This window comes from Aethalodelphis obliquidens, unplaced genomic scaffold (assembly GCF_003676395.1).
Source record: "Aethalodelphis obliquidens isolate GAN/ISIS:26980383/991018 unplaced genomic scaffold, ASM367639v1 scaffold4, whole genome shotgun sequence".
NCBI lineage: Eukaryota > Metazoa > Chordata > Mammalia > Artiodactyla > Delphinidae > Aethalodelphis > Aethalodelphis obliquidens.
The window spans coordinates 69,672,051-69,696,853 of record NW_020837948.1 but is presented as its reverse complement, the minus strand read 5'-3'; the positions used below and the strand labels follow the sequence as shown (position 1 = coordinate 69,696,853).

The following is a 24,803-nucleotide window of genomic DNA, read 5'->3' as shown; positions in this document are numbered from 1 at the left end:
AGAAATAAAGCCAGGCATGTATGGTTAATTAATTTATGACAAAGGAACTAAGAATGTACAATGGGGAAAGGATAGTCTCTTCAATAATGATGCTGGGAAAACTGAACAACCATACGCAAAAGAATGAAACTGGACCACTATCTTACACCATGCACGTAAATTAACTCAGAATGGACTAAAAACTTGAATGTAAGACCTGAAATCATAAAACTCCTGGAAGAAAACATTGACAGTGGTCTTGGTGAAGACTGTTTGGATTTGATACCAAAATCAAAGGCAACAAAAGCAAAATTAAACAAATGGAACTACAGCAAATTAAAAACCTGCTGCACAGCAAAGGAAACCATAAACAATATGAAAAAGCAACCTAAAGAGTGGGAGAAAATATTTGAAAATCATGATAAAGGGTTAATATCCAAAATATAGAAAGAACTCATACAACTCAGTAGCAAAAAACCCAAACAATCTAAATAAAAAATGGGCAGAGGACATGAATAGACATTTTTCCAAAAATATAAGAATGGCCAAAATGAATATGAAAAGGTGTTCAATATCACTAATCATCAGGAAAATGCAAATCAAAACCACAATGAGATATCACCTCACATCTGTTAAAATGTCTATTATCAAAAAGAGATAAGTGTTGGTGAGGATATGGAGAAAAGGAAACCCTTGTAACTGGTAGTGGGAATGTAAATTGGTGCAGCCATCATGAAAGACAATATGGGGTTCCTCAAAGAATTTAAAATAGAACCATATGATACAGCAATCCCACTTCTGTGTATATATCTGAAGGAAATAAAATCAATGTCTCTCTCAAAGAGATAGCTGCACCTTCATGTTTTTTGCAGCATTATTTATAATAGCCAAGTCATGGAAACAACCTAAGTGTTCATCAACGTATGAAGGGATAAAGAAGATAACACACACACACATACACACACACAGGAATATTATTCAGCCATGAGAAAGAATGAAATCCTGTCATTTGTGACCATGGACAAACCTTGAGGGCATTATATTAAGTGAAGTCAGGCAGACAAGGACAAATACTGTATAATATCACTTATATGTGGAATCTTAAAAAGCCAAACTGATAGAAACAGTGAATAAAGTGATTACTGGGGCTGGGGGGTGGGAGAAATAGAAAGATGTTGGTTAAGGAGTATAAACTTCCAGTTATAAGATGAATAAGAGAAGGGAGAAGTTTCATAGGGAAGGGGACCTGAGGCAGGGAACATAACACATAACATGTGTTCAGAAGGCAAAAGGAGATCAATTTAGTGGCAGTACATCATTTAGGTTGAAAAGAGGTAGAAGCTAAGGTTGAGAAAGTGGGAAGTGAGGTTATGGAGAACTTAGAATGCCAGGCTGAATTTAGACAATGGAGTCACTAGAGGTTTCGTGTTGAGACAGGATGAAACTGCTTGATTCTGATTAATTCTGGGGTAAACTTGCTGTGGAAATGTGGAAGAAAAATAATGCAGAGAAACCAGTTAGGAGTTTTTAGGAGTAGTCTAGATGTACAGTGATGGTGAGGGAAATAGGAAAGGGAAATCTGAGAGTTTGAAGGAAGAATTGCTAAGATTTGAGGACTAAATGGATGTGAGGAGCCATCATGTTCACTTCAGTTTGGAACATGTTAAGTTTGAGAAGATGACATTACATTTAAGTAAGAGAGGTTCTGGGCTTCCCTGGTGGCGCAGTGGTTGAGGGTCTGCCTGCTGATGCAGGGGACACGGGTTCGTGCCCCGGTCCGGGAAGATCCCACATGCCGCGGAGCGGCTGGGCCCGTGAGCCATGGCCGCTGACCCTGCACGTCCGGAGCCTGTGCTCTGCAACGGGAGAGGCTGCAGCAGTGAGAGGCCCACGTACCGCAAAAAAAAAAAAAAAAAAAGAGAGGTTCTGAAGACAGGTGGAGACATATGGGACTAGAGCTCAGGGAAAAAATTAGCATGAGAAAGAAATATAAATTTGATCAAATATAAAAACTATTATCTACTGTCTACCTTTACTAAGCTATAATGTTAATAACTTTCTTTTCCTTTAAGTCTTTTGGCCAATAGGAGATAAATCCAATTTTCTTCCCTACACCACTAGACCATAGTAGTTTTTGAATAATAAAACAAATAATAATAATAGCTAATGGTTTTTGAGCACTTACTATATGCTAGGCACTGTTCCAGGTACTTTACATATATTGACCTATTTAATCCTCACAACCATTTTATAAGGTACAATCATTACCCCCTTTACAGATAAATACAGAGAGGTTCAGACAAATATCACACAGACAGTCAGCAGCAGAACCAAGATATGAACTCAAGCACTCTAGGTCTCCTTAACTGCTATACTAATTTCACATATACTATATGACATCTTAGCAAATAATCACACTAAAATGGTTTAGGATTAAGTTCTCATTTATCGCACAGAGCAACTTGGAAAAGTTTTTAATGTACTTACTTGTAACGTATTTGTATCCCATACTTTCAGAGTTTTATCAAATGAGCTTGATGTGAACATGCCAGTGTCATGAGGATACCACTGTACAGTCTCCACACTATATTTGTGAACATCAGGATGGCTTCTACAAAACAGTAATCAAAATTTAGAGATAATTGATTTATTTGAGTTTCAAAACTGATACTATATTCACGAGTAGCAGTCTCAGGAACGATGATATGAATGGCCAAACCTAGATCACATGCCATGTCCTAGCTGTCTAGAGAAAGAGAATATCTAGGCATCTCTAGTTTTAAGCTTTCACAGTATGATGTGGAGGGCTGCTTCCTACTAAGGCTCATAAAATGAGAGACTTCTGATTTCAATACTATATCCTGGAGGGATCAGCCAGCCACACTGGACCGCTTCATGGAGACAGTGATTTTTCCTTACTGGAAGAGATACCTATTCTGGTTTTGGATTTGCTTTTCCTGGCCATCATTTTCTCAACACCACCATTCTTAGAATTGTTGCCTCACATACTTCCGTGGTGTCCCACACAGTATTGCTTCTGATTAAGAACCCTACTTATACAACAAAAGAATGCAACTGGTAGATGCTCATGAGATTCACTACTCTTATGTAACACATCACCCATAGAATCATGATCTGTTGAAGACTCAGTTATGACATCAGTTACAATATAGCACCTTGTGATGATGATGTGCTATCCTGAAGGATGCAGTATATGCTCTGAACCAGTGATCAACACAGTATGTGTCCTTTACTGAATCTTAATTGAAAGACACTGGCTGTTTAGGAACACTTAAGAGACAATGGTGGGACATTTGAACACCAACTGTATACTTAATATCAGGAATTATTATAGATGTGAGATAGTGGTAGTGGGGTTATGCTTATAAAACACCTTTTACCTTTTAGAGATACAAATAATTATGAATGAAACGATATCCTTCTGAGATCTGCTTCAAAATAATCCTCAGAGTAGCTGGGTAGGTTGGGGTAAAGATGAAACAAGACTGGTTATGACTGATAGCTGCTGAAGCTGGGTGATCGGCACAGTTCATTATACTACTCTCTATTTTCATGTACGTTAGAAATTTTCAATAAGATAAAAGTAAACAGAAGACTACTGCAACCCTATGCAGATAGGACCATCATGAGTTCTGATTCCTTAAGGTGAAGGTCTGGATCACAATACAGAATAAAGGGCCTTGACACATGTGGTGCTACCTGAAGACCTCAAGCTGGCCTTGAGACAGCTGCAAAAAAGGACTGTAGTACCTATTCATATTTCCTTACTTTCTATGTCATGTATATACGTATATATTTTAACTAATTTCCTCTTTCTTTCCTCTTTTTCTTACCTCCGTTATTTTATATAGGTTAACTATACAATTGAGCCCACAGGTTGCATAATCCTGATATAAGATCACGTAAAACCAGTGGAAAAACAGACATTATCCTGAACTGGAGATGGATGTGGTAAATAAACAGACTTAGGGTCATAGCTCTTTGGGGAAGGGGATAATTATATTTTTTTGTCAAATAATGGATACTTGCATTAGGTCAGGCTGAAACTTCTTTTTTAAAAGGAAGGGTAGGTATGGGAAGAAAGGTATATACTGATATTGGACAGCCAAATGGGTGGACTGTAGTGGACATGTGCCCTTTTCTTGGCTGAACATCCAAACTTCCTTTTGGGGGGAAATTCCCTTCGTTTTGTTGAAAGGCAGGGCCTTGCCTCTTATTACATAAAGCAAGGGGCTCCAGATATTCTCTTCCCCTTGCTCTTGGCAGTGGGGGCATGAACATGTGTCCTGGGCTTCATCAATCCTGCCTGGGACTCTAAAACTCCAGCTAGTAATGCAAACCAAGGATAGTTAGCAATTATTCATAGCTGTAGAGTTGAGAATCTGTGTTTGTGACATGTAGGAGAACCCAAACTAAATTGTTCCTGTGGTGTGACCTTGACTGTGTTCTCTTGTCCTAGTTTCTCTTGCTTTTCTGCTCATTTTCTACATTTGATTCTTCCACCTTCCTGCCATTATGTGAGATATTAAGTTTCTTTCCAATAAATTTCTGCTTAAGATAAACAGAACTGATTTCTATTTGTTCCTAAGGATCTACACAGAGATTTTCCAGTTTTAAATAAAATAAATCTTTAATGTAGTGATCACAAATAAAAGCTCATTTATATTTTAGATTTAAAAATAGGACAAAATATTGTATTATTCTCCTACTATGTATGATCTGTCATTCTCATTCACATTTAATAAAAATTTGGGTACAGGAATCTTTTTGGTGCTCAGAACAAACACATTAAGTAAAGCAAAAATAAATATCAGGAAACAGTCTAAGCCACATTAACTTAGTAACAATTTTTATTGAAATTACTTTTTAAAGTTAGATTATAAAGTCTTTGAATGTAAAATGCTATTTTAACTCATTTTGTAAAGATGCTTACTATATGCCTATTTACCAAAGTCATGGTTTTGAAGTTAAGAATTTGAATCTAAGAAGAAAGTCATAATAAAGTAAGATTGATATCCTAAGCATTTACTTGACATCACACACCAGAAAAGCAAATCATAGCCACTCATGGAATAACATTACATAGCAGGTGGTATATATAAAAATATTATTTTAACAGTGTTAAAATGATAGCTAAGATAAAATAAGACAAAGATGAATTTAATTAACGACTGTCTTACACTTTAGAATTTAGATTTTTTGTTTGTTTGTTTGGTGGGAGTGGAGGGAATATAAAATGGTGTAAGCCTCTTAGGAACCAAGTTCCAAAGTACTTGAAGTGGTATCTTGTTTTGTACCAAATGTACCTATAATTATATTGCTTCCTATTTATATGATGGCTTTACAATTTTTAATATGCTTTTTAAAAGACAGTATTTCATTTAAGTCTTACAGAAAACTTACAAGAATAATAGGGCAAGTATAATTATCTCTAAGACAAAATAGTTTTGTCAGAGGCTCAGAGAAATAGTTTCCTTAAATCTGTATTTCCAAAGTGAAGCACCAGAGCCAAGAAACATTCGTAAATCTCCTCACAAATATTCCATGAACTTATGCATCTATCTAGTGCTTTGGGAACAGCTTTAATACAGAGTGGTTGCTGATATGAATGTTCATGAAGTTTTTCCTCTTGAAAACATTTTTTCGACACCTATTCTCTCTGTTAATTCAAGGTCTCCTCAAAATCAGATCAAATACAGGAAATGAAAAAGAATTAAGTGATGATTATGAACAAATTAAAACAAAATCACAAAACACTTTATTAAAAACTTAAAAATAATTCTCACAAGATTGGAAAGCCAGTAAATAGTCAAAAAATTCAAGACAAAGAGAAGTATGTTAAGTTAGGCAGCGTTGAGTATATAGAGAGGTAAGAAAGGGGTGTGTATGTGTGTGTGTGATTGTTAGTATATTTATGGCTTCTAGCTGTTAATCTTTTTGTTCTATTAATGATAGTTGAAAAATCTAATTTGTGTTTATATTTAGCTGGAAAGACTCAAATGAGTCTTATGCTAAGTAGTCTAAGAACTAAAATTAGTTACTGAGGTGTGCTATGTAGGTGGAGAACAAAAAGAACATAACCAAAAGTTTTTTTCATGTTTTGCATTTGATGCAAAAAATACTCAAATGTTTATAAATTCATGAATTACATTTTTAATACACACCTGCCAATGGAACACACTGCTTTACATGTGTAATAAGGTTGTCTGCTGGAGTTCTCAAGATCATAAAGCACCATCACACCATCTGAACCACCTGATAACATGCTAATAATAAAAAAAGTTCACATTATCATTTTATATAGTTCATTTATGACCAAGTATTTCTGAAAATTACTGACCTACAAACTCAAATTTATTATGCCCATAAATACAGAGTAAATCTTCATTAGTATAGGCTGAAATAAACTAAAATTTTTAATCTAGTATTTGTGGAAGAATGAGTATAGAATGATTCAATCTGTGATCAGTTAAAATTTACCTTCATGATTCCAAAAAGAAAGGACAGTAGAAACAAGATGGCAAAAGATACTTCTTATTTAAGGAAGTGAAATATTACAAAGTCATTTTAAATGGCCTAGTTATAAATGGAATCAGACAGACCAGTTATTACTGATGCTAGCTATATGACCCTGGGCAAGTTACTTCACCTAAGGTTTTTCCTTTGTGAAAAGTGGGACATTTTCACCTAAATCATAAAGTTGATACAAAGATAAGTCATATGCAAAGGGCTTTTATACTGCCTGGCAAAAAATAGGGGATCCATAAGTGTTAGATTTCTTCCCTCCATTATGAATGCATTTACTCAACTCATTCAATTTTGAGCTTCTGCAATATGCTAGGCGTTATGCCAATTCAACTATGAATAAGACAGGCATGATTCCTGACGCCCCAGTTTACAATCTAATAGGGAAAACACATAGATTTGTGAATTTAATTTATATATCTATATATGTAAATATTTATGCATCTACATAAAGTATTGCTATTTGTTAATATTACTGCTCACCATCAATTCTGGTGCTGTCTCTATTCATTCTTGTTCTGATTTTATTCTCTGGTAGATTCTTAAGAAAGGCCTAATGAGAACAATACTCCCTGAATTCTTGTATGTTACTAATAATTAGTCCCTTTGTACTTGAAAATTAGTCTGGTTGGATATAAAATCCTTGACTCACATTTTATTTCCTTGAACATCTTAGAAAAGAAACTTCATTTCTTTGAGCAAAAAGCTCAAAATCAAAGTCTGGTTACAATATGATTCTCTTTCCCTTATATGTAGTTTCAGATTTTATTCATTCTAGGAATGTTTCCTTGGAATATAGTTTTAGTCTTTATTCCATTCTTTTCCTTTGGGTTTCTTCTCTGGAAACTCCTATTATATGTATGTTAGATCTTCTTTGCCTATCTTCTACATACATCTGTATCTCAAAAACTTTTCCTTTCTCCATTTCTTTTTGATTTTTAAATGTTTCCTCATATTTTATTTGCTTGTGTTCTTTATGCTTTAGTCTTCATTTCTGAAACTTTCTTTTCTAATTTTTTCTTGAGTTTGATCATCTCATTTTTCAGTTTTTCTAATTCCTACTTATGTTACTCTTTCATACACTGTATCTTTTAAAAATGACTTTTAGGGACTTCCCTGGCAGTCCAGTGGTTAAGACTCTGTGCTTCCACTGCAGGAGCCACAGGTTTGATCCCTGATTGGGGAACTAAGATCCCACATGTCACATGGTGCAGCCAAAAAAATAAAGAAAATAAAAAATAGAAATGACTTTCAGCTAGTTTTAAAATATTAGGTAGAGTTATCTATTTTGTGGGCATATCTTTCTGGCACAACTACACTGTCTAAAGGAACATTATTCTATTTATTCTCTTTGTTCTTAAAATAATTTTGTATGGGCTTTGATCTTAATCCTATTCTTTTGCTCATTTTTATGTAAAATTAATTTTCTTAAACTTTTAAAAGGGAGGCTTCGTTTATAACAATATTTAAAATTTATATCTCTAGAACATCCCCCTCCTCTTCTTTTTCAAATAAGATGCTCAAAATATGGCAGCTAACTTTCAAAGATTTCCTGATTCTATTCACCACCCCAATTTTTGTCTGATCCATCTTTTTCCCTTGTTTCTTTCTATTGTCCCTGTACTGCTCACTTTGGATTCTATTCCAAACAGTTTCTCCTCAATGTAGGGTTCTCTCCATTAGGACATCTTTAGGTGATTAGCTGGAGAGATTATAGGGCCTACAGTACTCTAGCCCCTTTGGGTCTTACTGTGAATCCCTTGAACAACTAGAGTACACAATCCTTTCCCAGTTTCAATGTTGTAGTCAAATTGGCTTGCTGAGCTTTCAACTAACTGTCAGTTATTTTGAGTTATCAGGTCTATTAGATGCCCCAGTGGTTTTTATTGCCTCCCCTGGTATAGATGCTGATACCACACTGATTTTGTAGTTATCAGTGTTTTGCTCCCATTCATCCATATTTTGTGGTTTGTGGAGATATTTGATCACTTATATTTGTGATGAGTGTTGTACATTGGTTTTTTATTTTGCCATCTTTAGTTTCTTTGCTATTTATAGTACAACATAAAGAGCTTGTGTCAGAAATGAACACACTTCTTTCTTCACTGAGATAGTCTTGCTACAAAAAAAAATATAGCTTATCTAAACTGTGTGCTTAGTGACTTGTACCACATTCTGGTACAAGTGCCTTATCTAGTTGTGAACCAGATACAAAGGGTTCATGAACTAGCAGCATGTCCAAGAAGCACTGATTTATAGACTTGTTTTAAGAAAAATTCAGTATCAATTTGTAGGACAATTAGGTTAATTTAACAGTACTTCTTCAAAGTTCTTTGCTCAAATAGTTCTAAATCTAATTGATAATGGGGCAGTAAAGAAATACAGCAAGTAATGCCATGCTGAAGGTTTTTTTTTAATACTCAGTGTTAGCTTCATTACAAAATTTTGTGGTTCAGTTACTCATTGTGTATATAGAGAAATCTTTGTAAATTTTAACAACTACAGCTTTTGTTTTGGTTGATAACATGTTGCAGCTTGTTTGAACACAGTTTTGAGTTACATGTGTACCATAACAATTCCAAAAACATTTTCTGCATATTTGTACTTTGTGAAATACTGTTTTTTTACCATGGCATTGCATGTATTATCAATGTAAAAACAATTGTTTTCAAAGCTGGACTTTTAGACTTAATTTAAATTGTATTTACAATAACATAAGATGTTTCATCTTTGCTAGAATGACTTCCAAAAGCTTTCCTTTGATTACATTAATTGGGTGAAAAAAATTGAACATTATTGTAATTAACTGACTTCGTAGTTGAAGTATCTGATGGCAATGATGTTACCTAACTCTACGGTTATTACCCTGCTAATAAAGTGAACACAGTAAAAGACAGGACTTGACGTTTTTATGTGGACAAGAAAACTCGGTACCAAAGACGCATGGAATCAACTCAGAAGAATTTAGAAGACATAAAAGAAAATTCAAGCTTCATAGGATGATATACAAATGTACTTTATGTAGTTGCACTTGTTAAAATGTTTTCAGATAGACTTCTTCAATTAACTCCTAACTTTGGAAATAAATGCTTCTTTACAAGATTTATGTATTCTAGTTTTCATTCTGGTTTTCCGTGGTATCACTACAGCTCTCACAGTGGTTGGTAAATATTAAGTATTTTGAGCAAGTTACATGTGAATTGATTTTTCTGAGAAAAAGAAGACCTATATTTAATTTTCCATTAAACATTCATTTTGATTTTTATTTCTCTTTTCTGCCAAAAGGGTTTAATGTAAAATATAAGTCTTAGCAAACAAGGAAATAAATAGTTGTAGATTTTTACTATGAAAAAGGGGGAAAAGGGGGAAACCACTGTAGTGAGAATCTTGACTTTTCTGTATATGCTCTGCAAAGACTCCTCAGTCTGTTATTTCTCACACCTATTTAATGCACATGTAATCTATAACTTCCCACATTTCTCACTAACTCTCCCAACTGGTAGCCTACTGGATTCATGTACTTTACAGGTCAAACAACTGATCACTACCCCAAATGACTGGCTGGAGTATTGAACATTTTTTTCTACCAGCACCTAAGACCAAAAGAAATCAGCTATCCCTTGATGCTCATGTCTGGATTATTTTATAAGCAAATGTCCCACACCTGTCCTTAATTGGGAGGTGTTATGTTGAGCCTGGAAAAGGTCAGGAGGAAGAAAAGAATTATCACAGGTCATCTTTTAGATTTAACCATGTGTTAAAGTGAGCATTCGTTCACTGTACATGTTTCTCATATACTATTAGGTGAGACCATGACAGAGGCTGGAAATAAAAAACAGATTTCTATTAAACCTACTCTGGCTTATTTTAATGTAAATAATAATACTTCATTATAATATAAAAATTTGGGGGCAAATGCTAAACAGAACATGGTAAGACAAACTTTTCTTTAGTTACTTTTACACTTGTCTTAATTATAGACCACATGAAGGGTTTTGAACTTTCTTGTAAAAGTAATGTGGGGTAGATGAGTTTTAAGTGGGGGAGATGGCACATTTTTCTATGCACTTCAGCTGTTGTATGGAAAATGGATTGAAAGGAGTAAAAGTATAGGTGATAATGCTTTTGATTAACAACAGTTGTGGCAACCATTTACAGTATGCCATGTCCTATGCTAATCATGTGATACATATTATCTCAATTAATCTTCACAACAAACTTGTTAGATTTTGTTCTTACATTGTGTAGCTAAGGGAACTGTGAATTAGAAAGGTTAGATAAATTGCTCAAGGCCACATAGCTGATGAATATGAAGCCAGGAGGAACTCAAACACAAGGCTGGTGTGCTTCAAACTTAATTTTCCAAAATATACTTCTGCTTTTTATATTTGTTTTCCCAGCAGACTCCTTGAGAGTAACAACTCTGTTTTGAAATAGCAGCTAAAGACATACCTCAGCACTTACACACTCTCTGCATCCAAAAAAGTTCAGTATTCGTTGATTTAACAATTAATATATTTATATTAAAGTAGTTTGGAAATGTTTATTTGGCAACATTGCATAGGTTCAATGTTCTGTATTTATTTGAAATTAATAATGCCAGATTTAAAATGCTACAAATTTAGAATTTTTATTAATTTTTATGAAACTTCAGAAAATTAATCTGAAAGCAAGATTTTACTGGATCTCACTTAGGAACAAAAATGATTATATAATAAACTTACTATCTCCCTTCAACAGGGTCAATGTCAAGGGTGTTAACTCCACTGCCATGGATCCTTTCAACATCTCTGTCTTTGTTTAACTCCAGTCCCAAAACCCTGCAAAACATAAAAATTAAAAGGAGGAAAAGGAAAAATAAAGTTAAACAATAAGAAAGTAATTTAACATTAAAATGTCCTTATTTCACCAAAATTACATGGAGTCAAAAATCACAAGTAATGCTTAAATCTCCTAACATACATCCAAAGGTATTTATAGATTATTAAAGACCTTATACAAATTTTTAAAATAACAAGAGTACTAACAGTTACATGTAAAGAATTTCTCCTGAAGCATTGTCTTATCTCTTATTTAAAGGGTGTATTTTATTAATTTTTAATTTAGATAGCTAGAAACTGAAACAAATTTTCATGAACAAAAAGTTAAATTCTGATAACTGAAACTTAGCTGAGGACATCTAGTGGACAAAAGTTTAAATTACAGTTTAAAAAAATTCCCCTGTTTCTTAAGCCTTATAGAAATATAAAACGAGCATGTTCAACTCAACAATTAAGCACATTTAAATAAATCAAATTAAATATAAATAAAAATGATTAACAAGTACTCTCACAAATTAAGACGAATGAAATTTCTGATATTCAATACCTGTAAACCATCATTATCCTGGTGAGGACGTTAAGATTAAATGAGTTGAAACATAAAAAGTGCTCATAACAATGCTCAGCATATAGTAAGTGCCTAGTGAGTGTTAACTATTAGAAGTTGTCTCAATCTTTTGGATGTCAAAAAGCATTTACATTAATTTAACCAAATGATCTCTAAATTCATTATTGATCAAAATAATGTTAATTTAAATAAGATTTTTCCCCCAGTTTTACTGAGAAATAAATGAATACATATCATTGTATAAGTTTAAGGTATACAGCATGATGGCTTAATTTACTTATATTGTGAAATGATTACTACAATGGGTTCAGCTAACATCTATCACCTCATATAGATACAACAAAAAGAAAAAAAAATTTTTCTCCTTGTGATGAGAATTCTTAGGATTTACTAACAACTTTCCTATATATCATACATCAGTGTTAACTATAGTCAATATGTTGTACATTACATCCCTAGTACTTATTTATCTTATAACTGGAATTTTGTACATTTTGACCACTTTCCTCCAACTCCTCCTGCTCCCACCCCCTCCCTCTGGTAACCACAAGTCTGATCTCTTTTTCTATGAGCGTTTTCTTTTAAGAGTCCACATATTTAAGTGAAATCATATAGTATTTGTCTTTCTCTGTCAGACTTATTTCCTTTAGCATAATGCCTTCAAGGTCCACCCATGTAGTTGCAAATGGTAGGATTTCCTCACTTTTTGTAGCTAAATAATATTCATTCCATTGTAAATATATACCACAACTTCTTTATCCATTCATTCATATGTGAACACTTAGGTTTCCTTGTCATGGCTATTGTAAATAATGCTGCTATGAACATGGAGGTGCAGATATCTTTGTGAGTTATCGTTTTCATTTCGTTTGGATATATTCCCAGAAATGAAACTGCTAGATCATGTAGTAGTTCTATTTTTAATTTTTTGAGGATCCTCCATTCTGGTTTTCCTCCTCATGTAGTAGTTCTATTTTTAATTTTTTGAGGATCCTCCATTCTGGTTTTCCACAGTGGCTGTACTAATTTACAAATCCCACCAACAGTGCACAAGGGTTTCATATTCTCCACATCCACTCCAGCATTTGTTATCTCTTGCCTTTTTGATAACAGACGTTCTAACAGGTGTGAGGTGTTGTCTCACTGTTTTTGCACTTCCCTGATGACTAGTGATGTTGAACATCTTTTCACGTACCTGTCGGCCATTTGTATATCTTCTTCAGAAAAATGTCTATTCAGGTTCTTTGCCCATTTTTCAATTTTTTTTTTTTTTTTGGTATTGAGTTGTATGAGTTCTTCATGTTTTGGATATTAACCCCTTATTAGATAAATGGTTTGAAAATATTTTTTCCCATTCTGTAGGTTGTCTTTTCACTGTGTTGATGGTTTCGTTTGCTGTACAGAAGCTTTTTATTTTGATGTAGTCTCACTTGTTTATTTGTTTCTGATTTTTTTTGGTAAGAGTGCTTATTCCATGTTATATTACACTGTAGTTGGTAGGTATGCAGTAACCAAAACCCATCCTATATTGGAAAAAAAGCTGTTGAAATGGACAAAAGTTTCACATCATGGCCCTGGTGTTTATTTCCTACCATTCACAGTTTGCTTTCCTTTGGCCTAAGATCCACCCCTCCCCACTCCTCCCCACCTTTGGAGTTCTTGTTTATTTTTGGTTTTGTTGCTTCTGCTTTAAGTGTCATATCCAAAAAATCATTACCAAGGCCATGTCAAAGAGCTTTATTCCTATGTTTTCTTCTAGGATTTTCATGGCTTCAGGACTTACATTTAAGTCTTTAATCCATTTCAAGTTAATTTTTGTGAGGGGTATAAAATAGGGGTCAAGTTTCATAAAATGAGAAGTTTTAACCTACCAAATTATCATAGTTTTTTTTAAAAAAATAACAATGCACAGTGCTAGGAAAGGTACATACTGATATTTTTATGCAGTGACAGTACTATTAATTCCCATAAACATTTTGGAAATCATTTTAACAGTAGCAAGTGTCTGATTTAAAGATATACAAGTTCCTCTTTTTCTCTTGGAAGACAGTTTAGCCTTAGATTCAAATATCCAGTCTAACACTTACTACTTGTCTAACCTTGATCAATAATAAAAACAGCTAATATTAATTAAGAGCCTACTATTTGCTGACATTGTAATCACTTTATTAAGTGTAATAAATGGTAATCCTAAGTAGTAACTTTCCCAGTGGTAGATTACATTATTAAACACTTTACCTGATTATAAAACTAAGACAGGGCTTCCCTGGTGGCTCAGTGGTTGAGAGTCTGCCTGCCGAAGCAGGAGACACGGGTTCGTGTCCCGGTCCAGGAAGAGCCCACATGCCGCGGAGCGGCTAGGCCCATGAGCTATGGCCGTTGAGCCTGTGCGTCTGGAGGCTGTGCTCCGCAACGGGAGAGGCCACAACAGTGAGAGGCCCACATACCGCAAAAAAACCCCAAAAAAACCCCCCAAAAAAACTAAGACATAAGTAATTTGCCCCAAATCACATAATTGGTTGAACTACATCTGAACTCTGACATTTTTTTCTCCAGACCATTATGCTCTTCTACCATTTCTAAACTTCAATATTTCACCAGAAAATAATATTTCACATTTTCTCCACTGAAATGCCTATTTCCTCTTAAAATATTTTTCCATCTGATGACTTTTCAAATTATAACAGTAATATTTGCATCTTATAACAAGTAAAATAGTATCATAAAGACATGTACAAAGAGAATCATCCCTTCCTTGAGCTCCCTCTCCTAACAGTGAAAACATGGTCTCCATTATCATTAATATATTTATTTGATCAATCCCCCTGTATGTAACCAATCTCCCATCTCCACTACTACCCCGTCCTCCAACAAGGATGCTGCTTACCAGGCTTAGGCTTTGATTTCTGCTTCTCTCAGCACCCTGATCAGCTGAGCTTGCCTGTCTCCACCTTTGGACTACCTCCTCAACCTGCTCAGCCAGTGAAATCTCACTTTTGGCCAACCTAATCCCTGCCTTATAGGTAGCCTACCTCTACCCAACCTAAATACTTTAGGTCTGAATTGTTTGGGAACCAGAAGGAGGGGTTAAGATGAAGGGAATGGGGGAGGGTACTACAATAGGGAAACAGGGGTGGGGTTTGTGTGGAAGGAGGCAAGGTGTGCAAAAAATAGTTAAAATGGCAGGTCTGACCCTGCTATCTTTAGAAAGGGCTGCCTGCAAGACTGGCCCTTACCTGCCTTCTGGGATTTCAGGAGGGTTCCCAACATTTCTGGATAAGAATGGCTCACTGGACCCAAACTAATATTTGGAGCAAACAATGGACATTATGAATACCTACATTCCTTCTGGGAGTCTGGAATTTTGGTACATGCTAAGCAGAAAGTGCTTATGTGGCCAGTTCTCAATTAAAAACTCTAGGCACTGAGTCTCTAATGAGCTTCCCTGATAGCTTCACCTAAGCTGTCACAATTCATTGCTAAAGAAATGAAGCTTATCTGTGTGACTCCACTGAGAGCTTGTGCCTGGTTTCCTTCACAAGTCACCCATGTGCCTTTCCCTCCACTGATTTTACCTTGTATACTTTTGCTGTAATAAATCATAGCCATGAGTAATTTGGTACAACCGTATGCTGCATACTGAGTCCTTCCAGAGAATCCTCAAACCTGGGGGTGGTCTTGGGGACACCCTCCACACAAAAGAATAGAAGTAGAAGGAAGAGGGGTAGGGAGAATATGGGAGAAAAGAGGGAGGGGAGAAAGTGAAGGAGAGAGGGTGAAGGGGAAAGGAGTGAAAGAGAAGAGATATGGGAGAAGGCAGAGGAAACTGGGGTAAGCAGGGTAAGGAAAAGAGCGAGTACTTTTAACTTTTTGTTTTAACGTCTTAAGATGGCTTAAAAAATTTATTATATCCTTTCATCTTCTTCAATGATGAAATACTTTCATTTTTATTTTTTTAGGCTATGACATTTTTTAAAAAATACATTTATTTATTTATCTTCTTTATTTTATCTTTGGCTGTGTTGGGTCTTCGTTGCTGTGCGTGGGCTTTCTCTAGTTGTGGCAAGCGGGGGCTACTCTTCGTTGCGGTGTGCGGGCTTCTCATTGCGGTGGCTTCTCCTGTTATGGAGCACAGGCTCTAGGCATGTGGGCTTCAGTAGTTGTGGCATGCAGGCTCAGGACTTGTGGCTTGCGGGCTCTAGAGCGCAGGCTCAGTTGTGGCACACGGGCTTGGTTGCTTCGTGGCATGTGGGATCTTCCCGGACCAGGGCTCGAACCCGTGTCCCCTGCTTTGGTAGGCAGATTCTTAACCACTGTGCCACCAGGGAAGCCCCTATGACATTTTTTTGAATACAAGTTTCCCTGTTTCCCCTAAGTTGTAGAAATAGTTTTCCTTTCTCTCCAGATAATTTATAACTTCAATTTTCATTCCATCTTGGACTCAAGAGTTATCTAGAATGTAATTCCTAATTTTTTTTTTTTTTTTTGCGGTATGTGGGCCTCTCACTGTTGTGGCCTCTCCCGTTGCGGAGCACAGGCTACGAATGCGCAGGCTCAGCGGCCATGGCTCACGGGCCCAGCCGCTCCGCGGCGTGTGGGATCTTCCCAGACTGGGGTACGAACCCGTGTCCCCTGCATCGGCAGGCAGACTCAACCACTGCGCCACCAGGGAAGTCCTGTAATTGCTAATTCTTTAAACATTGAATTAGAGGTGATGGTGATGTTCTCATTAATTAATTTACTTCCAATTTCTTTAGCTTATGATCAAAGAATATGACCTGTAAAGATGGCTACCTTTTTGAATTTGTTAAAGTTTTCTTGGTAGCCAAGTACATAAAAATTTTGGTAAATGTACCACTGACATATAAAAAACATGGACATTCTCTAAGAGATGTAAAGTTATATATGTCTATTAAATTTGGTGTGTTGTTTATCCATTTCCCCCATATGTATGTATTCTCTCTCTACTATATCAGGACCATTCTGGAAAAGAAACTAGTGTCAAATTTTCTTTACATTTTGCTTTATATATTTAACTGTTTGAATACATGTTTTATTACACCAATTCATCAATTGTGCTTCAAATAATATCATCTATTACAATGTTTGGTGCTTTTAACCAAAAATCTCACCTTAACTAATATTAACAGTGACTTCTGCATTTTGTTGACAATTGTCTAATATCTTTTTATCCTCTACTTTAACTTTTAATATTTAAGAATTTTGTAAACTAGTTAAAAATATTTTAAATTGAGGTATTTCTGAGCAACAGCTTTTAGCTATATTTTATTTAAAAATTAATCTGATAATCTGTGCTTCTTAATGGGAGGAATCAGCCTGTTCACCTTTGGTATGACATCTGATATACTTGATATTATTTATTGTTTACTTAATGTCATAGTTCCATCTTTAACTTTTCATTTTGCTAGTTCAATGAAGTTGCTGTTCATTCCCCTTTGCTAATTTTGAAGTGTGTCTAAAAAGATCTTCATCAGCCATGTTATATATTTCCAGCTTGTTTATTATTATATATTTAGATTTAACCATACACATACTACAAGGTTCACTGCTCTTCTCTGTTTCCTCTCCTCTTCATCATTTACATACCCTGGGGCCTTGTTCAAATACATTTATTCATCAATTAATGTTGTTCCTTGGGTATTTTTTCTTGAAGGGGAAAGGGGTGAAATATTTCTAGGAATTTTAGCATATGCACAATATTGGACAGATTGGCTAAATTTGGATTCCTGACTTGCAGTCCTTTTTTCTTGTTGGTAGATATCATTCCAGTCTCTAGAACTGCTAAGATGTCTAATGTCAACCTGTTTTTCTTTTATGAATAAATTGTTTACCATTGGAAGCTTTTAATAATTTTTTTCTCCATTCCTAGATATATTTACTAGGATATTTTTAATTTTATGTCTTTTTCATCAATCCTATTGCACTTCAGTGAACCTTTTTAGTCTGTCAATCTAGTCTCTGCTTGTTTGTTTTGTTCTCCCTCTGGAATTATTATTGCCTCTGGGGTCTTCTGGGTCTACTCTCCAAATCTCTTATCATTTCTCTCATACTTTTTATACTTGCTTTGTGATTTGACATATTTCTTTCGTTTGATCATCCACTTCATTAGTCAATACTCAAAAGTAGCCACTCCAGTTTGAGGTAAGATAACTAGCACACTTTACCCATCTCCCTAGAAATACAACGATAAAATGTGAACAAAATGCATGGAATACCTATTTGAGGACTCCAAAAAGTAAATAGCAGCAACTGGACTGGGGGAAACACCAAATCCAACATACCACCAAAACAATGGCCAGTTTATTATTTTTTTCTCCTCTGCTACTTCCTGGCTGGAAACCTGGAAGTGAGCACTGTGGCACAGACAAAGTTCCAGGAGTAAAAAAGGGAACTCCAATACTCAAGGACATGCAGAAATCACCCATCTATATTTTTTCTCTCTTTTCTCCATTCTCTTGTGGTCCAGCCCCTAGGCAATCTGATAGCAGCACTGGCAATGGCTGGAAATAGTGACCTGAGGGAGTCAAAACTCTTGGGGAAGGAATCTGTTTTCTCTGTTCATCAGAGCTCTGATCCCAAGAGAGTGGGTCCAATCACCATTGCTTTCTTCCTCTGTCTTCTCACTTACAGGACCAGAACTGGGCCCAAACACATTAGTGTATGGTAAACAGGGTAACTGAGCCCAATGTTTCCAGCAGGAGTACCAAAAGGGAGAGTCCCAGTGATGAGAGGTACCAGAAAGATCACTGAGAGAAAGAAGCTCAGGAAGGCAACCTCATAAAATTATTTATGAACTCCAGGACTCATCACTGAGCAGAGCATGCATGGAGCTAACCTTAAGTAGCATACAAAAGATTCTGAAAACTAAGCTAACAGAGTACCACTCAGGTAACAGACTACTGAGTGGCACACATTGGGGGCAGATTTGAAATGGCTTTGAAAACTGAATTGACATTAGAACCATGGCAAACATAAGGAGGTAAGAACTTTCAGCCTGAACCTAACTTCGCCAATTGCTTCTTAAAACAAAAATATCAACATTCTTCATAGGACTGAAAAAAGACCCAGAGTTTCATGACATTACAAAATGTCCAGGATACAATGCAAAATTACTCTGCATATGAAAAACCATGGACATTTCAACTTGTATGGGAAAAGACAATCAGACAGACACCAAAGCTGAGGTGACACAGATGTTGGAATTATCTGACAAAGACTTCAAGGTAGCCATTAAAATATGCTTGAGCAAGCAAATGTGAACATAATTGAAACAAATGTTAAAAAAGGAAAGTCTCAGCAAAGAAACAGAAGACATAATTAAGAACCAAATGGAAATTTTAGAACTGAAAAATGTTAAATTATTTTTCATCAAAAATCTAATTTTCATTAAAAACTATTTTTCTGATAGACTAAATTGCAGATTAGAGATGACAGAGGAAAAAGTCAGTGAACCTAAACACAGATCAATTGAAATTACACAATTTAACAACATAGGGTAAAAAGACTAAAAAAAAAAAGAAGAAAGAAAAGAAAAGAACACAGCCTCAGGGACCTAAGTAACAATTATAAAAGGCCAAATGTCATCAGAGTCCCAGAAAGAAAGAAGAAAGTGGTATGTAAAAAATATTGGACAGAAATAATGGCTGAAAACATCCTAAGTTTGTGGAAAGATATAAATCTGCAAGTTCAAGAAGCAGAATAGACTCTATGATAAACCCAAAGAAGTCCATGCTCAGACACATTATAATCAAACTGCTGAAAACTAAAAACAAAGAAAATTTCAAAGCAACCAGAGAGAATGACAAATTACCTATAGAGAAACAAATGATTGAACTAACTGCAGATTCCTTTTCCAAAACCATAGAGCCATCCAGCCTTGTTCTAAAAGAATTTCTAAACAAAGTTCTTCAGACAGAAGTGAAGTGATATAGGAAGGAAACTTGGGATATCAGAAATGAAAAGAGAACACCAGAAATGATACATATCTAGGTAAATAGGCTATTCTTCCCTTTAAAATATGTTTGATGGTTGAAAACAAAAATTGTGACACTGTCCAATGGAGTTTACAATGTATGTAAATCTAATATATAAGACAACACCACATATGGTGGAAGGTAAAGGGTGATAAAGTTTCAATATACCAAATGAAGGAGTAAAATATTGATTCTAAGTAGAAAATGAAGTTAAGTAGGTGTTTTACAATTCCTAGAGCAATAACTAAAAAATACTATACAAAGAGATATAGTCAAAATCACAATAGATAAATTAAAACAGAGTATTAAATAATGTTCAAATAACCCAAAAGAAAGCAGGAACAGGTAAATAAAAATGTGAAGCAATCAGTACTTCCATTCACTGCTGATAGGAATGTAAGCTTTTAGAGAACTGTCAGTTTCTTAAAAAGTGAAACATATACCTAGTCATTCCACTGCCAGGTATTCACCCAAGAGAAATAAAAGCATATGCCCATACAAAGACTTGTGCATGAATCTTTAGAGCAACTTTACATGTACTAGTCCCAAAACAACTCAAATGCCCATCAACAAATGAATGGATAACGAGTCATGGTATATCCACAAAATGGAAAACTCCTCAGCAATAAAAGAATGGATACATGCAACAGGATGGAGAAATTTCAAAATAATTATTCTGAGTGAAAGAACGCTAAGAAAAAATAATTTCATTTATAAAAAATTCTGAAATATACAAACTAATCAATAGTGACAGAAAGCAGATCGGTAGTTTCCTGGAGTAGAAAGAATGTGAAACAGGGAAAGAAGGGAGAAAGGGATTACAGTCTTGATGAAATTTTGGGGCTTATGGATGATTGTTATCTTGATTATGGTGATGGTATCAAAAGTGTATATATATGTCAAAACTCATCAAATTGTATACTCTAATGTGCAGTTTAGTGTATATCATTGTACCTCAGTAGAGTTATAAAATAAAAAAGGAGGGTATGAATTATAAACATTGCATTTTAGTGTTCATGTCTTTGCCTGTAGTCAACGACAAGGAAGAAACTAGGGCAAATGACAGTAGACATCTTCTTTGAATAAAATAGGACTGTATTTGTTTAGTTAAGCTAAAATATCATTAAAGAGGGGAATCTTAAAAAAAAACTACCTTAAACAGTTTAACTTAAATATACAAGTAGTTCTTATTTTGCATTGTCTGATACACACGAATTTCAGTTACCATGATTTAGTTAATACCAGACCACGACAACATGGTTCAAATCTCAGTTACCATGGTATATTAACTGTGAGTAAAAAGCGCAGTGTTCAATACTTGCTTTTCAGTCCACAAGCTACTATGAAAATAACATGTACATTAAAATTAGTGAGCACTTTGCATGACTTCTTTCAAAGTCTGCAGATGATCACTGTGCATTTGTTATTCAGTTCACACACAGCATTTAGTTTTGTTACCTCTGTGCCCCTGAGATAAACCCACAAGGAATTCCACAAAAATGGATAACTGAATGGGGGAATTAGCAAACATAATTAAAGTGCACAAAAGCAACACAAAGTGATGATACTGGAAGTGAAACTCAAATTGAATGTAAATGGAATTACAAAAGAAATAGCTCACTGCGGAATGTTGACATTGCTGCCATTTTAGAAACTCTAGATATGCAGACTGAAGAGATCAATGAAGGTGAACTTATCGACATAAATGAGGTAAAGTGTTTGCGATGAAAAGGCTGAATATGTCCCAGAAGAAGTGATGCTGGCAGAAATCTTCACATTAAAAGAACTCTCAAGGACTTCCCTGGTGGTCCAGTGGTCAAGACTCTGCACTCCCAATGCAGGGGGCACAGGTTCGATCCCTGGTCGGGGAACTAAGATCCTGCATGCCGCACCACATGGCAATAAATAAATACATAAATAAATAAAGAGAACTCTCAGAGATATTTCAAGCCATTGAGAATGTAAAGGATAAAATGTTGGAATCTGACACAAATTTAGAAAGGCGTGTGATAATTAGCCAAGGTAAAGAAAAGATGCTCAACTTGTAAGTTGTTCAATGAGAAGACAAGCACTGCTCAAACTATTCTTGACAAGTTTTTTTTTTTAAACAAAGAAATATACTTTGGTTCTCATCATTTCTAATATTTTACGTTACACAGATAACTGATAGTGACTTCTAGTGCTTCAAAATATTTTTTTAAAGGTCACAGAACAATTTGAATTTTCCGCACTAATTATTAAGATAACTTTGCATAGGTTTTAGCTTACACAATCAGTTTTATGGATGTGCACTACTATGCAAAGCAAAGACTGTCTGAATATTAGCTAATTTTTTGAAGAAGAATGAAATGTGCTGAACAGAGGGCCATAACATCTTTCTTCCATAAACCATACACATATTATATATAGTCTATGATTTTCAAGGATTGTTAAAATTTGTTTTTTATTTATTAATTTATATATTTTAGTTGGGTGAAAATTTAAGACATATACAAAGCAACTGAATATGGAATCTAAGACATATGCAAAGCAATTGAATGTGGAGTCTTTCTTAAGCAATGATTCTCATTTCTAGCTATACATTACAATCAGCTAGGGCGCTTTAAAAAATTCCAGTGTCCTAGACCAATTAGACTAGAATACATGGGGTTGGAACGATAGCATGAGGATTTTTTCCAAATACCCTATGTTATTTTAAATATTCTGGCAAAGTTGAAAAAGACTGTTTCATCTTTTTACACTTTCCCCAAATCTTTTATAATAACTGTCTCAATCATATCTCATTTTGTTTTAAGCCATTTGTTTGCACTATTTCAAAAGTGGTCCATTTAGTTTTATAAGAATAGCAACTTTTGTATTCATACTTCATCAGCTCCCACTAAAATGACATCATCAGAATAATAAATAAAACTAGCATTAATAGGGTTAGGGAGAAATAATGACTTTTGATAAGCACACAAAGCAATTGGTGGGAGAGATGTGCATGAGATTACTAGAGTACAGGTTTGTAACCAGAAAGGTTAAGTATGCTTGGGGAATCAATGTTTTACAGAGGAAATGAAATCTATTTAAAGATGGATTAATCTGGCAATTTGGTTAGGAAACCTTCACTGTTTTGAATTTTTATTTCTTCTAATGAAGTAAGAGGTTTAGGTCACAGAATTTTGACTGTGCTAAAGAGCTATACTTAGTTGCTTCCTCAGACCAAGGACTTTTTGGAATTAAAAGACAACAAGAAACCAAATTTTTCAGACACTCAGTGGTGCACACGATTTACATTACTACTGATATGATAAGACCTCTGGTCATATGAGGGAAAAAAGAATAATGCTGCTTCTTTTCAAAAAAGTACCGCTACTGTCACTGAAATTAAAGATAATGGACAATGTCACTCATTTTCCAAACTTTACTTCGCTGATCATTAGGGAAGAATTGCAGAACTACTTGATGGAAACAAGCCACATAGTCAAAGCAGACTGACAAATTTAGGCAGACTAACAAATTTTGATACATACGAATTTTGCTTGATTTCTTGCAGTTACTGGAATAAAAAACTCTGGATATGCCTGTATGCTTTTGTTAAAGTGGATGACCTAGCTGAAAAGGAATTACTGTCAACTGTGCACTAACGGGGGTTGGAGGACAGTAGGAGATGCAACCCCAATCATGCTTAAAACTAACCAAAACATGGTAAAAAAATTAATACTCTCTTATTTAGTTAAAACTGTATGTACTATCTAGAAATATATTTACCCATTCTAAAAGCATAATACTAAAATGTAAGGATAATACATCTTAGAACACAAAACATCATACAAATTGTGCCAAACCCTCTTCTAGGCAATGGGAATACAGGGTTTTAGAAGACAATATACCAGTAAAAAAAATAAGTATAAAATACAATTTCAGTGGCAATAAATTGAATGAAGAAAACAGAGCAGAATAATGAGATGGAGAACCATTGAGAGCAAAGAAGGGATTCGGGGGCAGCAACTGACACATTTGATGGCTCCCTCTTCAAACAGTCTTCCCTCAGCATCCATGATACCTCACCACCCTAGTTTGCCTTCAATCCCTCTGGTTACTCCTTTTCAGTTCTTCTGCAGTCTCATCTTCTGCCTAACTTTAAGTGTTGGTATTTTTCAGGTTTGTAATCACTGAACTGCTTCTCTCTTCTTACTCCACAAATAGTGCCTGGGTGATCTTATGTCCTCCTCACTTCACGTATCATCTTGCATTAAACAATCTAAATTTCTCCTGAGCATCAAACATATACTATATGCAACTGTGTCCTGCACTCTCCAAGTGAAATCTCCACAAGTTCCTTGAAAGCAATATGGGAAAAGTCAATATGAACAAAATTAAAGTAAAACTTGCTCCCTCTTTGGGGAGAGATGTTACCATCATTCACCCTGACATACAAGGCACATAGCTGGGAATCATTGCAGACTTTTCCTTTTTCATCATTCATTACATCCAGTTAATCTCCATGGCTGGTTGATACTATTTCTTAGATTTTTTTCAAATATCTTCACCCTCTTGGCCCCAACTGCCACGTCCCTGGCTTGGGCTTCCATCAACTCTCTCCTTGCAACAGTTACCTAACTTGGCTCCCAATCCTGCTCTCAACTTCAATCCATTCTCTAAGCAGATGACAAAATGCAACAGTTGTCACCTTATTCTCATCTTCTTACCACTTAACCAAGCATACAAGACTCTTCCCCATCTAGCCTCCCCTACTTCTCCAGCTTCATCTCTTGTCAATGGCCCTCTCTCCACAATTCTCTGCTCTAGTCATGCTAAACTTTGTTCAGTTCCTGGCCTATGCTCCGCCTTTAACATATTGCTTGTCACATAGTAACAGCTCACTAAATACGTTGACTAAATGAAAGAACG

General features: G+C 35.3%; 1 protein-coding gene across 2 annotated transcripts in view; it reads right to left on the bottom strand.

Annotated features, from left to right (window-relative positions):
- The window catches only part of ERCC8 (ERCC excision repair 8, CSA ubiquitin ligase complex subunit), a 60,565-nt gene that overhangs the window by 35,113 nt on the left and 649 nt on the right, over positions 1 to 24,803 (bottom strand). The window contains exons 2-4 of one of the 2 annotated variants that reach the window (XM_027101053.1): positions 11,250 to 11,345; positions 6,165 to 6,266; positions 2,467 to 2,590 (exon numbers count right to left, since the gene is read on the bottom strand). In XM_027101053.1, the coding sequence (XP_026956854.1) occupies positions 2,467 to 2,590; positions 6,165 to 6,266; positions 11,250 to 11,345 (322 nt within the window). Of the gene's footprint in view, positions 1 to 2,466; positions 2,591 to 6,164; positions 6,267 to 11,249; positions 11,346 to 24,803 lie in introns of those variants that run through there. The other variant, XM_027101054.1, reaches the window with a different exon arrangement.